This window comes from Mchenga conophoros, linkage group LG18 (assembly GCF_057382185.1).
Source record: "Mchenga conophoros isolate Kocher_MC1m ecotype Shallow Benthic linkage group LG18, M_conophoros_male_GT1.1, whole genome shotgun sequence".
In the NCBI taxonomy this organism is placed as follows: Eukaryota; Metazoa; Chordata; class Actinopteri; order Cichliformes; family Cichlidae; genus Mchenga; species Mchenga conophoros.
In genome coordinates this window covers 6,095,051-6,114,024 of record NC_140543.1, presented here as the reverse complement: position 1 = coordinate 6,114,024, position 18,974 = coordinate 6,095,051, and the positions used below count along the sequence as shown (strand labels likewise).

General features: G+C 41.6%; 1 protein-coding gene across 1 annotated transcript in view; it reads right to left on the bottom strand.

Annotated features, from left to right (window-relative positions):
- Positions 1 to 78: 78 nt before the first annotated feature.
- Positions 79 to 18,974, bottom strand: part of LOC146553077 (inactive double-stranded RNA-specific editase B2-like) — a 36,359-nt gene continuing 17,463 nt past the window's right edge. The window contains exons 2-10 of the mRNA XM_085255380.1: positions 18,355 to 18,441; positions 14,079 to 15,028; positions 9,398 to 9,515; positions 7,834 to 8,002; positions 6,938 to 7,095; positions 5,284 to 5,437; positions 5,002 to 5,183; positions 3,880 to 4,061; positions 79 to 1,224 (exon numbers count right to left, since the gene is read on the bottom strand). Coding sequence (XP_085111506.1) covers positions 1,033 to 1,224; positions 3,880 to 4,061; positions 5,002 to 5,183; positions 5,284 to 5,437; positions 6,938 to 7,095; positions 7,834 to 8,002; positions 9,398 to 9,515; positions 14,079 to 15,028; positions 18,355 to 18,441 — 2,192 coding nt within the window. The 3' untranslated portion in view covers positions 79 to 1,032. The remainder of the gene's footprint in view (positions 1,225 to 3,879; positions 4,062 to 5,001; positions 5,184 to 5,283; positions 5,438 to 6,937; positions 7,096 to 7,833; positions 8,003 to 9,397; positions 9,516 to 14,078; positions 15,029 to 18,354; positions 18,442 to 18,974) is intronic.

Here is an 18,974-nt window from a genome sequence, read left to right as displayed (position 1 = left end):
TTGCTGTCTGATTTGTGTGTGCGTATATTGTGTTAATGTCTTGGGACATTTTTAGGACGGAGGCTTTTATTTTAAATTTGTTGTGCATTTGTAGATAAAAACAACACAAACTAACACAAATAATTTTATTTCCAGTGATAAAAATAGTTGACTAATATAGAAGACAATCTGCATGTCTAATAATGGAAACTTCATAGTATCCAACACCGATGGCTTTCATAAGAAGTTCTCTTTTAGGTCACATTCAACAAAATGTAGTTTTTCCTATAAATTAACATAGAAACACATTAATTACAGATATTCCAGAGACTTATTTTAAAGTTAGATTAAAAGGAGAAAACGGGACTTTCTTGCTCATCAAACCTCGACTCTACAGTTTGTAAAGCACACCACCTACCTCTAGGGGGCAGTGTGCCATCACACTCCTGAGCCTACAGCACTCTCTCCAGCCTACATTAAGATAATAAGACGTCAAACACAACATTTCTAAACAGAATAAACAAGAACACAAAACTTGTGAGGAGGGAAATCTTTCAAACTCAATGTTGGGACTCGCTTCTGATTCACGGCTAAAATTTCAGTGTCGCTGGCTCAGCTGGTTGGTTATGGTTGGGATAAAGTTTGTTACAGTACATTTATTGTTTTAATTTCTCACAAGGACTGACACGAGCTGTAGACCTTTATTAGGACACTTCTGGAAGGTGAGGATATGCTGGCCTATCTTTACTTGTACAAAAGATTTGAGAGGTGCTATTAGTACAATTGCTATTCACATTAGGGACCTCATGAAGCCCTCTTGACCCTCTGCATTAATTATAACGCATCAGGACCAAAACAGGAGGAGATTGTTCATTCAGACTGTTAGTCTGTTATCTAACAGTGTTGTTACGTTGTATTAATCTGCAATTATTTAACTTTGTCTGTCCCAGCTCTGTTCAGGCCACTTTTACTTTTGTAGTTTATTATAAATAAAATAAAACTTCTTCGTGATGCGGTGCCAAAAGGAAAACCTGCAGCCTCCATAATCACCATTTAACGCTCAGTTTTTGACACACTGACAGTGAAGTGACCCAGTTTTGGCGGTTTCCTCAGCCACGTCCCCAGACCACCTCTCTGCAGAGCGCTGCTGAACTGCTGCACCGCCCTCTGGTAGCACTGAGCAGACATCTTGGAAGCACAATACGTCCCTGTTGTGGATTCTGCCCCGATTACAGGGTTGATTAGCTGAGAAAGAAAGGCAAAAATAAACAGTTAATTTATTGCAATATAACTCTCTGGTTTTATTTATTTTTACAGTTTGACAGTCCAGTCAGTGTGCTGCACTTCTTAAATTATATTTTCAGGTAAAAATATTTCTCTGCCTCTTCAAAATGACACCTGTCTAGTGGAAATGGACAGGTGTCACTTTGAGATGACGCAGGAAACTCTAAGGTGGCACTAATGACATTAACGATGGCTCCAGGAGAGGTGGAGATTCAGCAGCTGGGACCTGGGAGTGACATGCCTGGATGGGCATTAATGTTGTTCGTCATACCCAGCAGAGTGTGACAAGTCAGGACGTCAGAAAAGTGTTCAAACTGAAAATGTAAATGAGTAAAAGACGGTTTTCAAATCCGTCTGCTGAAGGAGGAAAGTTCCTACAGTCTGACAGCCAATTATGGTCCAGTGTGAAACTTGGGTCCTGCTCACACCTGGTATAAACGGGTAAGTATGGAGTCTGGAGAGCCATGAAGGGATGTCTCATTTGCGTTTGTTTGCCTGGAGCGCCAAGGAATGGACCCAGTTTGTAACTTCCAGCTTCCATTCTGGAAGTGCACTGCTGCCTCCCACCAGTGAAGATCTACAACCCATCTAGTCTTTGCTAGCAGAACTGATTCCATCTCCAGTCTTCAACTCCTGAAAGCAAACAGACGCTGAGGAGAGTTAAAAACCCTCCACATTCATTCAACACCTTCAACAAGTCTTAGCTCCCTTTAGGGATCACCACAGCAGATCATCTGAGTCTAGCACACACCATCCCTCTGTATGTCCTACATCCATGAAGCTCCTCTCTGGTCTTCCTCCCTTCCTCCTGCCTGGCAGCTCCATCTTTAACATCCTCTGTCAAATATACCCAAATATACCCCATCCTCCTCGGCACTTTGTCTCCACACAGCTTCGCCTGAACTGTACTCTCGATGTACTCGCTCCTGATGCTGTCACTCCCAATGAAAATCTGAGCACCTCCACCTCAGCCCCGTCTTTTTGTCAGCGCCACCATCTCCACGTTGTAAACCTTCCCTTCCACTCCTCCTGCTATCTTTCTGTCACAAATCACGCCTGACACTCCACCCCTTAGTGCCAGGGGTAAATGCTTGATCCCAAGTACTAAAGTAGTAAGTAGTTTCTTAAAAACTACATCTTTCCTATGACTTCAGACATAAACGAAGCCAGAAAACTAAATACCAGTGATGCTCGGAGGATTAGTGAAGTTGGGCTGATCTGCTACAAGAGATTTCATTAGGCTTAAATAAGCACATTGTCTGTATTCCTTCAGTGGGACAAATAGCTTCAGAACAGTAAAAGATTTGATATTGTGTGATACCGTCACAGTGCTATGAGCGATCTTTCCTGGTTTTCAACATTGCTGGAGGCTGAAACAACCTCAGCATCTGGCCGTGTGCTTCGGAGCCACCCTGCAGTTTTTGTAAATTGCACTGCAGCCATTTTTGATGCAGGGCGGCGATTGTTGCACTTGGAGACACTTTTAATGTTCTAATACATCTATGAGCTAATTAATTTAGAGCCTTCGCTCGAGATCTGTGTTGATGCAGCTGGAGTGCGAGTGATCGAGTTTCCCTTCAAACCAATGATAATAAAGCATTATAGAGAGTTATGTGTTTGTTTGTTGTCTGGTCTCCCAGCACGTCCACACCATCACACATCCATAACAAACTCTGAGGTTATTTCTCCTCATTTTAATTCTTTAAACTGAGTCGTAAAGTGTGGGTTTTCTCTCTCTTGGGCCGTGGCTTTGTCTTTTCTTGCAGCGATTTCAGACGCTTCTTTAAATAACCACGACTCTGGCTGCCGTCATCAAACTTTAAACTGAAGCCATTTGGTTCAACACAGCGCATTCTGCATACATATTTTAATTTCACAGAGGAAATTAGACCTCTCTTTCAACGACATCATTATAATATAGATGGCTTTGGTCTGAGGCAGAGCTCAGATGATTTCAGCTTAAGAAATTCATGCTTCTGTGACTTGTGCTTTAATTTACCAGCACGCTTTTAGTATTTATAATCATTTCATGTCATGTGATGATGTGAATAAGTCAGTGCTGCTTCAATAATCATTTACAGACAGTTTTTAAAGAAGGGCATCTGCAGCACATTGTAGCTCCCCCTATTTCACTTATATAAAAAAGCATTTTAACCTGCGTTCTTTTGAATGGTCAGCAGGGGGCTGTATAGAAGAAATACCTCAGAGTTTATGGTCCCAGTCTTTAGTTTTAAGTTTAACAGAATAAAACAGCACCCCTAAAGCATACTGAGCTTTATCATCCATCTGAATACTAATAATGAGCACAATTTACAAAATGAGCATCTTATTACATTAAATAAGACCTGGAGCTACCATTTAATACCACGATCCCATCATGAACATGTTTACTGAATACACAAGTCAAGTGTGAAGTGGGTAATTTTCCCACAGACCTCTATAGAATAAGAACCAGAGGTGCCACCCCCTGCTGGTCATTAGAAAAAATGCAGGTTTATAGATCCATGTGATCAAACCCTAATTCTTCATGAGCGCTGAGCTCGTCTGACCGACTGGGGTGTCTCCTTGTTTGAAGCTGTGTAACATTTCACTGGTTCAGCTCTGCGATTGTCTCACCTGCTGCTGCAGCCTCAGCCAGCGGGCAAACAGCGAGCGCCTGCAGAGCCGCGATGGCGTCCCTGAGTCCTTCCTCCTCCCTGTGGAGGTGCTGATTTCCTCCCAGCCTCCATCACCGCAGCTCCAGTTCACGCTGACGTTGGGAGGCTTCCCTGCTGGCCGGGCGTCCCTGCTGCTCAAACCTGCGTGGCAAACATGGAAACAAATACCTGTAGAAGTTTCCTCCTGAAAACACTGATTTTTTGTAAATTTGATGCACCCACTGTCCAACCTGGACCTAATAATCTCGCTTCCAATATGATTATGCATATCATACAAACAAAGCTTCTGCTCAAATGGATTTTCTTTTGTTGCTGGAATCGCAAATATCTTGATTTGCATATTTAATTTTAATCTGCTCCCTCTGATTGAGGTGCACAGAGTTTATTTCAGGATCATTTCAGGCTGTGTTCCTCTTGATTGTTGAGTAGACAGGCTGGTTCTTACATTTCTGACAACAGGCTTCAGACATCTCTAAAACATCAGGCCAAGACTTGTTTGTTACATAAGTACAATATAAAATGTTACATTTAATGGCATCTGGTCAAATGAAATTTACTCCATACGTTCAAATTTTGGATAAGTGGAAGTAAATGGATGGATGCTACACGTTCAGTTTAAACCAAGAACAATTTCCCTAAAGATTTCAAATTCATATTTCAAATATTATGATGTCAGCAGAGGTGAAATCCCTAATATGATCATCTCAGACATGAACCTGTGGTTCCCATTAAACATCCGACTGGACTGAAGCCCAGACAAATAAGGATTATTTTGACCTGTGAATCATGCCAAGCTACCCTAGAGTCAAAAAATGAAAATACTGAAGAGTGAATGAGCATCACAAGACCCTGCTAACCTGTGTTTTTCTTAATATGACAACCTTTGATTGGTGATGGCATTTCAGATTTTAGTGCCTCTTATTGCTCACGGTAACTACTCGGCTTTTGCTTTTGTACTTTTCGTAGCATATTTAGTGCTATTAAGAACCCACTTCTGCACAGCTTCAGGACCTCCCCTAAGTGTCACAAGACCTGAGCTGTGGTTTCTGGCTCATTCATCATCATCATCATTTAAACTTACAGCCGAGCAGCAGCTGCTGTCGTCTGTAGGGGAAGGGGAGGTGTTTGATGGGCGCGAGGCGGCGTGCCATAGCTCTACCCAGGTGACCCGTGTGGCTGAGCGTGCCCACTGTTAGGCTCTGGAGGTAAACCGGCTCCACCAGGTGAGACAGGAGAGCCCCTTGGAGGCCCACGACGCTCCACCTGCAGAGGTAACCACACCACTGTGTTGGTGACACAAGTGAAAGCACAGCAGTAAAGAAACATAATGAATAAACTACACTGAGCCTTTAATATAACTCACTTTGCCAGTTTGTCTGTACATGACATGGTAACGAGAGGTTTACTCGGCGATAAGCCATCCCATTTCTGATTGGCTCTCCGTGCCGTGATGGGCAGCGTCCCCTCACCTCCCTTTACCTTCACCCTGAGGTGGCAGCGAAATCTCCTGCTGGGATCTGACACAAGAAGAAAGTATTTTACAGAAGCATCATCTCTGCTAAAGAAAAACATTTACAATCGTTAGTTTCACATCACGCAGTTTTTACTTCCTGTGTCATGAGCTTGTCCCACATGCAGGACACAAAGGCAGGGAGGATTAAAGGAGGGCGAGCTGTTTATTGTGGGCTGGAGGCTGGTTGCACAAAGGTGGAACATTAAGAACAAAATAGGAAAACAAAAACCTGGAAAACACACTAGTGCTAAACCATGGGGGCAGGGAAAGACCAGGGCAGGGAGAACTGAGAAAGGACAAGGGGAGACAGGGACAGTAGAGTGGAGAGAGCTGGGAAAACAACACACAGCTGAACTGAATCAGAGAAGATGAGACACAGGAAGCAAAACTAAACCGGGAAAGCACCGACACAAGAATTTAACGTAAGAGACTTGGCACAAAAGAAAAGCAACTAGCAATCAGGATCAGAACTAAGTATGCTAAATAGGACAAAATACTCAGCAATATAAGTGCGAAGTAAATCAAGCATCTCAAAGGAAATTAGAAAAACAAAACTTGGAAATGCTGGGTAAGCTGATTAGGACCATAACATCCTGTTTCCCTGTTTGATTGTGCGCCCTGCTCGCACTGCTTCCACCTTTCTCGTTTGATCTTTGCTGTTTGTTCCCACCTGTTAACACGATCTGTTTGTGTACCTGGGCTCGTTCAGCTGTCATTTCAGCCTGCAGTTCTGGTTCATATGGCATTTATTCCTAATTATCCACTCCCTGTATTTTCCCTGTGCTGTTGTTTTTCAGCCTTGATCTTTTATGCTTGAGACTTCTTCTAGTTTTTGTTCATCATTCCTGTCTCCTGAAGCCCGGATCTGGATGCTTTAGATCTGATAACGCAACAGAATCAGCATCCAGATGATTTTCACATGTTTTTCCACTTTTTAAATTGATTTAATGGACCTTTAATGGGCTCCTGTAGGATCAAAACGATAATAAAAATCTTAAGTAAGTACAATTTTATTTGTATAGCACCTTTCAAGACAGAAATCACAAAGTGCTTCACAGAAAAACTAAAACAGAAAAACAGAAATCAACCAAAAGCAAGTTTAAAAAGATGGTTTTTAGCTGTTTTTTAAATGAAACCAATGAGTCCACAGATCTCAGGCTTAAAGGAAGGGAGTTCCAGAGTCTGGGGGCCACAGCTACAAACGCTCTATCGCCTTTTGAGTTCAGCCTTGTATATTGGACGACCAGGAAGCCCTGATCACACGACCTCAGGGACCTGCTGGGGATGTACTGATGTAAAAGATCTCTGACATAGGTTGGTGCTTGTCTATGCAGAGCCCTGAATCTCAAAGTCAAAATCTTGAAGTGGAATCTGAATTTTATGGGGAGCCAGTGCAACTGGATCAGCAGAGGTGTAACGTGGGAGTATTTAGAAGATGTGGTCAGAAGCTTTGCAAATGATGCGCAGAGGCTTTACTTAAACAATCTAAATGTGTTCCTCTCACATGCAGCTGTGGTCTCGTAGGGGCAGTTGAGTCGAGCGTCTCCACACGGCGACGAGCTGACGTACATGTGGAAGTGGACGCCCTCCCGCAGCCGGAAGCCATCACCGCAGTTTTTATTTGGTATAAAGATCGACTGATTCTCGCTGTCCACTGGCTTGCTTCAGAGAGGAAACGATCAGACAGGAAAAACAACAAAACAAAAACACTATTTTACAACAAGGAGCAAAAAGGACGAAAACAATTTCATCTTTTTTTTGTGAAATAACACAGCAGCACACATAAATAATGAAAAAACTTAAAAATGTACATTTCTAATGGAAAAATACAGCTAGAAACTTACACAAAGTAATATTTTTTAACATTTCTAATGCAAATGAACACGAATGTAACACAAAAAGAGGCTAAACTAGGTTTAATAGCAAATATCACCCAAAACTGAACAAAATACATTTTTAAAAATGACCAGTAATCAGAGGGCCTGTGTATTTTGACCTCAAGCCCACATCGAAGACACAGATGTGGGCAGAGACAGACACACAGTAGTTTAATTCACCAGGTAATATGGATTAACCCTCGTCCTATAAACTAAAGCCTTAGTTCAGCACTAGGTTTAATCCAGGTCTTAGAAAACTGTGCAAAAAGACAAAATCCACATAAAACTGGACACAATGTTAAGCCTCATCTATCAAAAACATGAACATTTTATTGGAAAATGAATAAAAATACTTAATAAGAAAATCTATCCAAAGTTTTCAGAATAGGTGTCATTTCCACTTCAGATCTGTGAACGATGAGATTTATTTATAATGCCATATTTAACTCAGCCAACCCTCCAACGCTGATATTTGACCAACCACTTTAAGGCCACAAAGAAAATCAGAGACTGCTAATCATACCAGAGGAGCAGCTCCAGCTGACTGTACAGGAATCGAACCAGCGCCCGTCGACTCACGACTTCAGCGTGGCAGTCGGTGAGCGTACAGCCACAGTCGCTCACACCACCCAAGTCCAAGCACTTCGTCCCTGTGGCCAGAGACACAACCTGTGCTGATCGAAGATCAAGTCCTGGAGGGAGAGAAATGAAGCATGTGGGAATTGACAGGCAGGATGATTGTGATTGGCTCTAATGGAAGGAGACTTCTGGCATGCTGCCGCTGAAACGGGCCATCTTATTTCACTCAGGGAACAGGAAAATGAGGCATTTCCTCTTTTCCTCCCCTCCGCCTGTGTCGGGTCATAACCGGAGCGTTAACAGGCTGAGACGGGCTAATGAAAAGTGTATGACGGAACAATCACTCCGTCGTCTCCAAGAGGGGCTGTTGTGCTTCTATCCGACCTCATCAAACATTCACAGGGCTGTCTCGCCTCTGATCCGGGGCGACTCTTTGATTGCTTTAAATGATGAGCCCAGACAAGTGGCAAAACATCCTGTTAGAAGATCGGACGCTGCTGCGTCTGCGTCAAATTTCAGACGACAAAAAGCCGAGCGAACGATAACATGAAGCGAGCCAGAGAACAGAACCAGGACTGACTGATAACTGTGTCACTATGATGCAGGATTTCTGTGAAATAAAGAGCAATATTTTAAACTCACTGGGTGTTCGCCATGTCAGATCACAGCTCCTAAGGTCATAGATGTGAAGCTCCTATAGTCTCTGCATTAACAATCCCACCCTGTCTCAGATATTTGCACCAGACTGTCGCTGATCAGCATCAACAGCATCAGCAAAGCAACATAACCTACACACACACCCCTCCCACTTAATTCTACACCACTTTGTATGAAGTCCATCACCGAATTATAATCTAATAAACAGAAATAAAATGTTTACAAGGATAAAGGTGAAATGGCATCAGACGGGGCTTAAAAGCAAGAGATAGAGAAAATTAAAAAGTGGAAGAGAAGTAAAATAAAATCAGATATTATAATAATTAACGATCTTTAATAATTAAGGAGGAGATGTGAAGCAGTTATAAAGAACAATTTAGGAATAACTCTGGACTTGTAATTTGTTCTTTTAAATTTAGAGAGACTAATTTCAGGCTGGAGGATGGAGGAGACGACGAGGCACAAATTAGAGAAAAGAGCAAAGCCCAAAGTGCTTTTTTGTGACTTAAGTGGGAGTGTGTAAAGTACGAATGTAGATGATGTATGACTCCTTCAGATAATGAAAAACAAAGCCTACACAGGATGCCCTATGGGTGCATGCCTCTTTTCTTTTCAAAGATACCTGATGAAGAAAGCACGCTAGTGTGATGAATGACAACAAAGATTACATGATGCTGCTGTTCACTGGGCTAAATACCAAAGTTCAATGAATTGCTTTACAAAAACATTTTCTACTGATAACAGATCAGCATGTAAGGAATGATATGTGATCACGTTACTTTGGACCTCTGACCTCTTCTTCATGGTCGAATTCGGTCATACTTTTTGACCATCATACCGCCAGCACTCACCTCTGGTCATCACGATCCCTGCCAGCACCTTGTGTCGGGCGTGCGAGGTAGAGGAACAGCTGTCTGCGAGCGCTGTGTATTTCTCTCTCACCAAGTGGAAGATTGACTCTGCAAAGAACTACAGAAGAAGAAAACGGAGGATACAAACTGAAAGTGTGTTTTTGTTGAAGATCACGAGATGCTTCATTATTCAGAGGATACTGTTGCCTGTTAGTCTTTGTTTTAAGCTTTAGGAATGTAACCATGTAATACACTGTTACAACGGAAGCACTAAAACCCTTTTTTTTTTTTATCTTTTAGTGACATAAAGTGGTCTACCTAGCTTGTCTTTCCTCTTTATCACTGGCTATTGGCCAGATTGTGACAACTCGCTAACTGTAGCACAAAGCAAATACATGTGTTTGTTCAGGCAGCTGTTCTCCACATCTGTGCAAACACAGTGAAACTGTCCTCATCCCAGCATGACAAGAAAGGATACACCAGCCAGAGAGCACACACAGCAATGGATAACTTTGCATGCTGTGATTCATTATGTCAATGAACAGCTACAGTAAAACACTCAAGGGAAAACTCTGCCCTCTAGTGGCGAAAGTTTTAGTTTAGTTTTGCTTGTAAATACAAAAAGTACCTTTAGCTGATGAAGTGTTGCGCAGATGATCAAATAACTATGGGACTGTTAAAACTGTATTTTTTATTTTATATATAATGAATAAATGATTTGTGATTCATACATTTTTGCAGTATTTTTACCATTTTTGTTGATAAAACTTGTTCTATTCATCAAATACCCACAGATATTAACAGTTTTTAATGCTCCTTCACTTTGTCTGAAAAGTTGGCTGGGTAAACTTGTGTTAATGCCATATTCCCCAACACTACGAGCGCATGAGCTCGTCTGAAAATCCGACAGTTTGTCAGCGATGGCCGAGAGTTTTCTATCAATTAACTCCCCCAGTTTTCGAAGGAAGAGGTGTCACAATCCCAAAATATCTCTTATTGTTTGATATTTCAGGCCTGTCACTCTTTTGAGAGGCACCTGGAGGTTACAGTAAGGTAAAGGAACAGCATCAAAACAACAGGAGGTTTAAACTAAACAGCAGCCCTGCTCAATGTCCTTCTATTTACCGTCTGCTGAATATTTGCAGGATAAGAGACTGCCCAGCACATCAGTCTGTTCCCTCAGTTTGGGGACAGCAGATTAAATATTTGACTGTCTGAATTGAGCCTTGAAGTAACTGCTAATAATTCATATTATGGTAAATTCAGATGTGATTGGAGGTAAACTATACTTCCACTGACTGTCTGGACTTTAAAATATTTATTCTAGTCTGTTGTGGGAAGATTTGAATGTTGGATTTTACCAAAGGTGGAGTTTTTAGAAATATCACTAGGAAACAGTTTGTTACTTACACTCAGAATAATATTTTTTCTGTTGCAAGATTTACATTTGAAGATCCGATTTGTGTACTTTATTATGGAATTTATCAGAATGAGAATACTTTATTCATCCCACAGTAGGAATAGTAAATAACCAGTTAGCTAAAAAAAAACCCCAAAAACCTAACTTGTGTAAATTTCTCTGCTTTTTCAAAACAAACAAAAAAATCTATATTTATTGGATCAGATCTGGCTGAAGCTCACGATGACGTTCAGAGCTCAGAGAATAAACCTTTAAATAAAATCTTTTAATGGACAATCAAGCAACAATAAACTGAAAGAAAACAGCAGTCTGATAAAGTCAAGTGAAAGCTCTGCTGATAATGACCCACACTCCTCAGATCAGTCAGAGCAACGATAAGAGGATGAACTGAGCTGCTGAATCAAAGCCAGTGGATCATGCTAAGCTATGCTATTAGAAACTAAGGAGAAGTATTGGGGAACTGGAAAGGAGAAGAACAGGCCCCCTTTAAAAAGAAAGTGTCACACTTTAATGTCTTTTTTATATTTCTAACCATATAAACTTCCAGTAATGCTAACCCAGCATGTTCTCAACGACCACCTTTTAAAGGTTCAAACTATTCTGTGGTCTGAGCGAGCTTATTTTGAGTGAAACTCTCAAGCTCAACATTTTCTGGATGACAGCGGCACAAGGTCGTGTGTAATGAGTGTGTTAAACAATTATCTGTTGGATTATTATGCTCTTCACACCGCCTTTCTGCTCCACCTCTATCTCCTTGCTCCGCTGCCGCTCCTCCTTCATCCCTAATGTGCTGTAATAATGTTCATTAATGCGTCACGCCGTCTGACAGACAGCTCATATTGAAGCGAAGGAGGGAGGGCTGATGCTAAATGATGGGAAATAAAAATTCCACACAAAGAGGAGGAGGAGGAGGGAGGATTTGGCAAATTGTTCACTTATTGGTGTATCAGCATACAGCCATGTAAAAGTGCTTTTTGTTCAAAATCAAAGCATCTGAATCCCCTTTTTCACCCAAAATGTTGCCATTGCACCCACCTGTCAGTGGATCCTCTCATCAAACCTCCCTCAGGCTTCAATGAAGTATGTACATGTCTGTCTTTCTCCATTATCATTTGCATATTTCAACAACTGTGTAAAAGGGTTTATGCCCAGTCACTCCCTTCATCTCCCCGGAGTCGATCCGAGGAGACGAGTCGCCTTGTATTCATAAAACACGGCAGCACGACAGTAAAAGACGTCGGGGACAATTCTCCGCGGCTCTGAGACATAATGAAGCTGTTTAGATGCTGCAGAGGAGTGTGCAGGACACCATCCAGCTCTCAGGCCTCAGGACATGATGGCCATGCTGATGTGCAGCACACTCCATTTGGTAGCATACGGTGCACCTCACACCCATTTATCCAGACTGCTTCGAACAATGGCAAATGCTAAAGAGAAGAGGGAGAAATTCAGTGTCACGACTTGAAGCTGACAGTTTCAAAGTGAGGACCCACAGGATGTAAGAGGAGAACGATGTTGCAGTTTGTTAACGTTTAGTCACCTCAATATAAAAATGGTGGGCACAGAACAAACATCTGGGGGACAGCTTTGTTGTCTCTGACCATCTTCTAACTCCATCTTTGATGTGATGTTTTCCTTTTTCATGTCATGTGTGTTTCTGTCATTGTGGTTTTCCTCATTCAGGATCTCAGTTTAGAAGTTATGTTTAGTGATTTTAACAGGACTTTATGTTTTAAGGATTCGGGTTTTGTGCCTTGCTGGTTTGTTGGTATTTGGTTTCATGTGTTTTGGTTTTTCTTCCCACCCCAGTCGTCTCTTGTTGTCTTCATCCTCATGATTACATGGTTAGTCATTTGTCTCTTGTGCTTTTCCGTTGGGTTGACTTCCTTTGTTACTGTCTTAATTACTTTCAGCTGTGCCTTGTTACCCTGGTGTTTCCACTTCCCTCGTGTTTTCTCTTGCTTGTTGTAATGGGGAAAGTGAAACGTGTCACATCTTGGTACTGTTGTGAAACAAAGACACAAACAAGTGTTGCACAACTGTAAACAACACCAGATCAATACTGGTTTTATGTTATTATGATCAGGGTTGGAGAAATCTGCACACAGAGACGTAAGAACAGAGAAATTGCTGTTTATTGTATATGTGTTTTGTTTGCAGTCCCCCTTTTTCCGCCCTCATTATCTGATTGGATTGACTCTCCTTTTGGATTCCCTAGAGGAGCTGCAGTTTTGGGCACATCTGCATTGGCTTCATTTTTCAGCTTTGGATGCTGCATCTTGATTTGCTCCCAGTTTTTGTCAGTTTATCTCTTTACCTTCAAAATCCTGTGTTTTCTTTAAAAATAATAATTTCAGTTACTATTCAGTTATTATTTTCATGCCAGTCTGCTTCAGTTTTTATCTACATTTGTGTCTAATCAACAAAGATCACCGGAAAGGTGAGAAAAAGGCAGATTTAGAGAGTGTGATGTCTTTGTATTTTCAACATTTTACATTATTTTATTATTCGGAATGACAGGTGATATAAAGGTAAGGGCTAGGGGGGCCTTAGCCAATGCCACATGGTGGGAAAAGAGATGCGACCAATGCGTTTGCAACAACACCTGAACATCTATTGCCTTTAACACTGAATGATATCAGATATCATGATGGGCACATATGAGGTGCTGTATGTATGTATGGGATATGTAATATTATATAAAAACTCCAATGAGAAGACTACATAACTGGTTATGAGCAGTCATGCATGGGACAGAAAGATGTAAATTAATGTATATTGTGATAGCCACAGTGCTCATGTTTGCCTATTGGAGTCTTTTTTAACTTTTACCTGGTCATTTTGCATCTCTTTGCATTTTTATTACTGTTTAAATGGTAAATGGTAAGTATAGCGCTTTACTAGTCCCTAAGGACCCCAAAGCGCTTTACACATCCAGTCATCCACACATTCACACACTGGTGATGGTAAGCTACATTGTAGCCACAGCCACCCACTGATTGATGACTGACTGACTTTTAGCTGGGGCTCGGGTCCACGTGCTCCCCGATCCTTTTTGGGTCTGCTCAGGTAGGTGACTCGAAGCTCAATACAGTTTTTCATCCATGTAAGCAGGACATGTTTTCGAAAATCAACTCATTAAAATTTGTTTATTTACTCATTACAGATGACCTGAGTGAAACTATTCCCCCACTTCTTTCCATATACAACTCCTTTTTTATTCCTGCACTTATAAAAGGAGAGTAGAGGTAAAATACTCACCTGAGGTAGCTGATTTTTGGCCCTGCTGTCCTGCAGGCCCATGAAGGTCCTCTCTGGTCCCAGACTTATGTTGTAAAGAGACTGTAGGGCAGATGCTGCTGCTCTGGCCTTGGCCAGTCTTTTACTGGGGGCACACCCTTCAAACACCCGCCCCTCCAACCTGACCACCATAACAAAAGTCTTCATCGGCCTGCCAGGAACTCTCTCAGTCAGGCACATGTACCTGAGCCCCGGTCGCAGCTCATTGAGCAGTGCTACTGGACTGAGGTCCTCTAACAGTGAGGTGGTGACTGCTCGTCTTTTTGGATTTGTAGAGGACACCAAGTCCAGTGTTAGACGAACAAGTCTTCTGTGGTTGTAAATGCTGGAGAAGACCTCCTTTTTTGCTGCGTTGCAGTGGAGTAGATCACAGTTCCGAAGCACCGACGGCTCAAACTCTTTGAAAAATCCGTTGGGAATATCCACTTTATCTGCTGTGAAGTCCACAGGTGTGCTGGTGAAGTTCCCCATGGTGGCATGAGCCTGGGAGGCGTTTGGGAACTGAATGAATGACTGGAGAGCCTGCTCTGCAGCCCTCATCTTGGCCTGTTTTTTAGTTGGTCCTCGGCCCTCGAAGTGGAAGCCGTTTACCTCCACGGCTACAGAAAACACCGGTGCGTGCAGCGGGCCAGTCTTTGATGTGATATCATACTGCAGGCCTGGTCGTAGCTCATTCAGGTGCACCAGTGCGTTCTTCTGAGTCGCACCCCAAGCTGCTCTTTTACAGGTCGAGTGGCTTTGGTAGAGCAGCTGGTCTTTTCCGTCCACCAGCGGCTGCTTCCTCTTCAAAGCTCTTTGTCCATTTCTGGGGAAAGTTGTGCAAAAAGTTGATGGGTGATACTTTCTAAGGAGGTCACGCTCCACCTGGCATTTGTCATCCTGATTCTCCTTCACCTCCAAACTGCTGGTACCTGTTTACGAGATCAAAGTGTTCGCAGTGAGAAATCCTGTCCTGCTTTATTGTACATGAAAATCATCAGCATTCTCGCACAGCCGCATGATTAAAACATTTTAACTGGACTCTAAAACTAAGCCAAGTAAACCCTATGATTCAAAAGCTCATAGGACCAACTTTTGAGGGAATAACTTGTTTTCTGAGACTTCATCAGTCTCTCACATCGATGTTGAGGTGATTTGGTCAACTCTTCTTTAAAGCGTTGCATCAGTTCATTGAGGTTTTTGGACATTCATTAATGCACAGCTCTTTTAAGGTCCCGTGACAACCTTTCAGTCAGGTTGAGGACTTTGACTCGGCCATTGCAACACAATGATTCTTTTATTTTTCAGCTTGTATCCCAAATCATCCCTCCTTCGCCACTTGTTGTTTGTGCTGATATAGTTTTTGTGGTTCATGCCAAATCCGGAACTCAAACATCTCCACTTTGGTTTCATCTGTCCATGGAAAGGACAGTTAATGCCAAATACGCTAATATTTACCAGGCGTAAGATTTTTTTTTAGCTACCTAGTTACCATTTTAGTTTAGTTTGTTAGCATGCTAACATTTCCAATAAAGTCTAAACAGAGACTAAATCTGAAGTGCACACATCCATTGTGTCTCCATGTACTTAAGTCATGGGTGTACTTAAACCATTCAGGTACATAAAGAGTTTGTGTCAGCAAATGATTGTTGTGCAATCATCTGTGTAAAGCCAGAGTTTGTACTTTACGTCTTCTGTCATGTTTATATTGTTATATTTCTGAAAGCTCACATTAAACATGGCCACATTTTTTTTATGACTAAGCTTTTAATAAAGGCTTTACTTTTTTTTTCAGAACAAAAAAAAGGGAAAACAACAACAACAACAAAAAAAGCCCAACAACAACAACAACAAAACAAGCAGTCGACTGAAAATCACAGCTTTTTCTACAAAGCTGTTCTGGCAGTGAAAACATAACATTGTATTCATGAATTGACAACACGTCTACAGATGTATGAGCACCCTAGGAGAGGCATACAGAAGTGTATATAGTGAGGAGGCACAAACAGAAAAAAAAGGAACCCATACTAATTTTGGACAGATTTCAACCACTTGTACCATCTTGTAGTATAAGTTAGGGCTGGGCTATATCATACCGTTCACGGTAATACCGGTGTAATTTTGGGCAACGATAAGAAAATGAAATATCGCGATAGAATATGGGTAAAACGCGCGTGCGCAGTGCCTTTGTTTACATACGCACATGGCGGCGACGGAGAATGAGAAGAGCGAAAGCGGATTGTTGAATGAAACAGATGAAGCAGAATTGGTTTGTAAAAATGCTGCAACTTCAGTGGTGGGGAACTGGTTTAGCTTTCATCCGTCAGATACACAACAAAGCACTATTTTTGGTAGAGCATGCTAGCGGGCCGTCGTTATTACCGTGTTTTTTGGAAAATACGGCACACTTAAAATCAATCCTTTGATTTTTCTGAAAGTCGACAGTGCACCTTATAATCCCGTGTGCCTTATGTATGAATTCTGGTGGTGTTTACTGACCTCGAAACGATCTTATGTGCTACACGGCGCCCGAAAATCTGTTGCACCGCTTGATGGATTGTCGGAGCATTACGGCTATCGTAGGCAGGAGCCTCGGGGAGTGATATGTACTGCGCTTCAACATAATATTACCATATTGTGTGTGTATAACCTTTTTTTAAGTTTTGTGGATATTATACATGGTTATGCTGAGGATATGTCGGCCAGTTTCCACTGGAAATGCCTTTTGGTTAAACTGTCAGCGAGGAATTTGCATTTGCACTGTTAATTTTTTATATAACTTTAATGCACTTAAAAAAGCTGCTTGTGTAAGTGAAAATACAATGATTTTTTGGGGTTTTTTTTTTTGCACTAATAAAGTTGAGGAGTTGTAAAGTATTTTGTCTAGTGTCAATTATATCGTCAGTTATATCGTTATCGCAAATTTTCGAATGTATATCGTGATAAATATTTTTGGTCATATCACCCTGCTCTAGTATAAGTATTAGCTTGCAACCTTAACAAAAAGGTAAGTTTTTCCATTTTATGAATGTCCTCAACAACCTTCAACCAGTCGCCCAGAACAGGGGGTCAGTACAGAGCCACTTACCAGTACTTGCTTTTTTTGCAGCAGCAGTAAGAATCTTCAGGAGATATTTGTCATTGCTTGTTCATTCTTTGGGTAAGTCTCCTAAATAAAATGTTATGACGGACCGTTGTTTTGATTTAAAGCCTATAGTCTGTTCTATCTTTGATATAACATCTTCCCAAAATGTAGAAAGTTTTCGAAACAACCAGAATATGTGGGTGTGGTTTGCAGCAATTTCCCCACAGCTCGTCCAGCAAAAGGAACTTCCACCTATTTGTTGTTTTGGCATCATGAAAAATCGTACCAACTAAATTCTTGCCAGTAGGCAGAGGATGAGGTTGAAGTGGCAGTCTCACACATATTGTCCCATTGGCCAAAGTTTTTAAATAATAAACCCGGCATACATACAGACGTCCCTGTGAGCTCAGGCTTCAGACTACACACTGAGATTCAGACATTATGTTACTCCTGGTTCTTCATGATGCCAACATGAGAGCATATATTTCTACAGGCATCTCTGGAAACACAGCTCTCAACTCTCTCCTATCTGCTGTTCAGATCTTGTGGTTATGAGGGGCAGCCAATCAACATAAAACCAGCTTAGACAGAAGATGAACTGAGGGGCCCAGCGAGAAAGTACAAATAATTATTAATTTGTATTGTTAATTCAAAGCTATTCTATTAGAGACGAAGGAAATGGAGATGTGGCAATGGGCATATTAGGTCCCTTTAAATTATTATAATTCATACTGACCGTACTATATTTGTTGCACTCACAGTAATGGCTGCTGAGGCACAAAATTATTTTTTGGCAGGAAAAGAGTCACTGGGATTCCTGTGACTGTAGGTAATGGTTGCACTGGCCTACTTTGGATGAGCATTTGTGCTAAAAAGTCAGGGCAACGGAATGATTCGTCCATCCAACAAAGTCTGCAAACATTTTAATATCAGAACATTTCATAAAGAGAAATTTGGAACAATGCATTTGTTTAATGACCGACAGGCTTATGCTGCAGTCCATGAAGCCAGCATGCTGCTAACATGGCTGAGAGTGTAATGTAGGCTGATACAACATCTGTGTTTGTAAAATAGCCACATAAACTGCCTGCAGTTCAAATGTTAGATATGTACCACATTGAAATAATGGATGTAGAGCAAGTTGTGTGCAGTAAGAGGAGGGACGGCATTTACTTGAACTGTCTGCATCCTCAGCTGATGATGCTTCAGTATCCCAGTGTTTTATGGGGCTTATGAAGGTTGACGGCGTGCTGCTGCATCCTGAAAAACACAATGAAAAAGACTTGAGGTCATTTTCATCTTATATAAATTTTCATCTAAATGGAAATATACAGTGTGTCCTCTGACATTTTGTGTTTGTGAAGTGTTGTGAAGTGTCAGTGTTGTGATTCTGAATGATTCTGATGCTTAGTTTTATATTCGGCCTGAACTGCAGAAGAAATTAAATGGACTGAGGTAAACACATAGACGGTGATAGTGAAAATCTGCTGCAGGAAGCCATGAACGCCATTAGAGTTCCCACTGAATGAAAACAAACAGAAAGGTGGCTCAGAGCCAGCCGGGGTAATTGAAAGGTGTCTGTGATAAGGACGGAGGCTTTCACACAAGAAGCATCATGGGCTTTAAACTAAATGAACAGCTTTGTATTATTAACCCAGTCACAGAGATTTTAAACTGAGCACAAAATCTTTTCCAAAGGCTGGCGAGTGGCTCAAAGTGTGATCGACTGACAGGCTGCCCACGTGTGTCCAGGTTTTACCCAGCCTCTACCCTACGACAGTTTTCCAAATTAA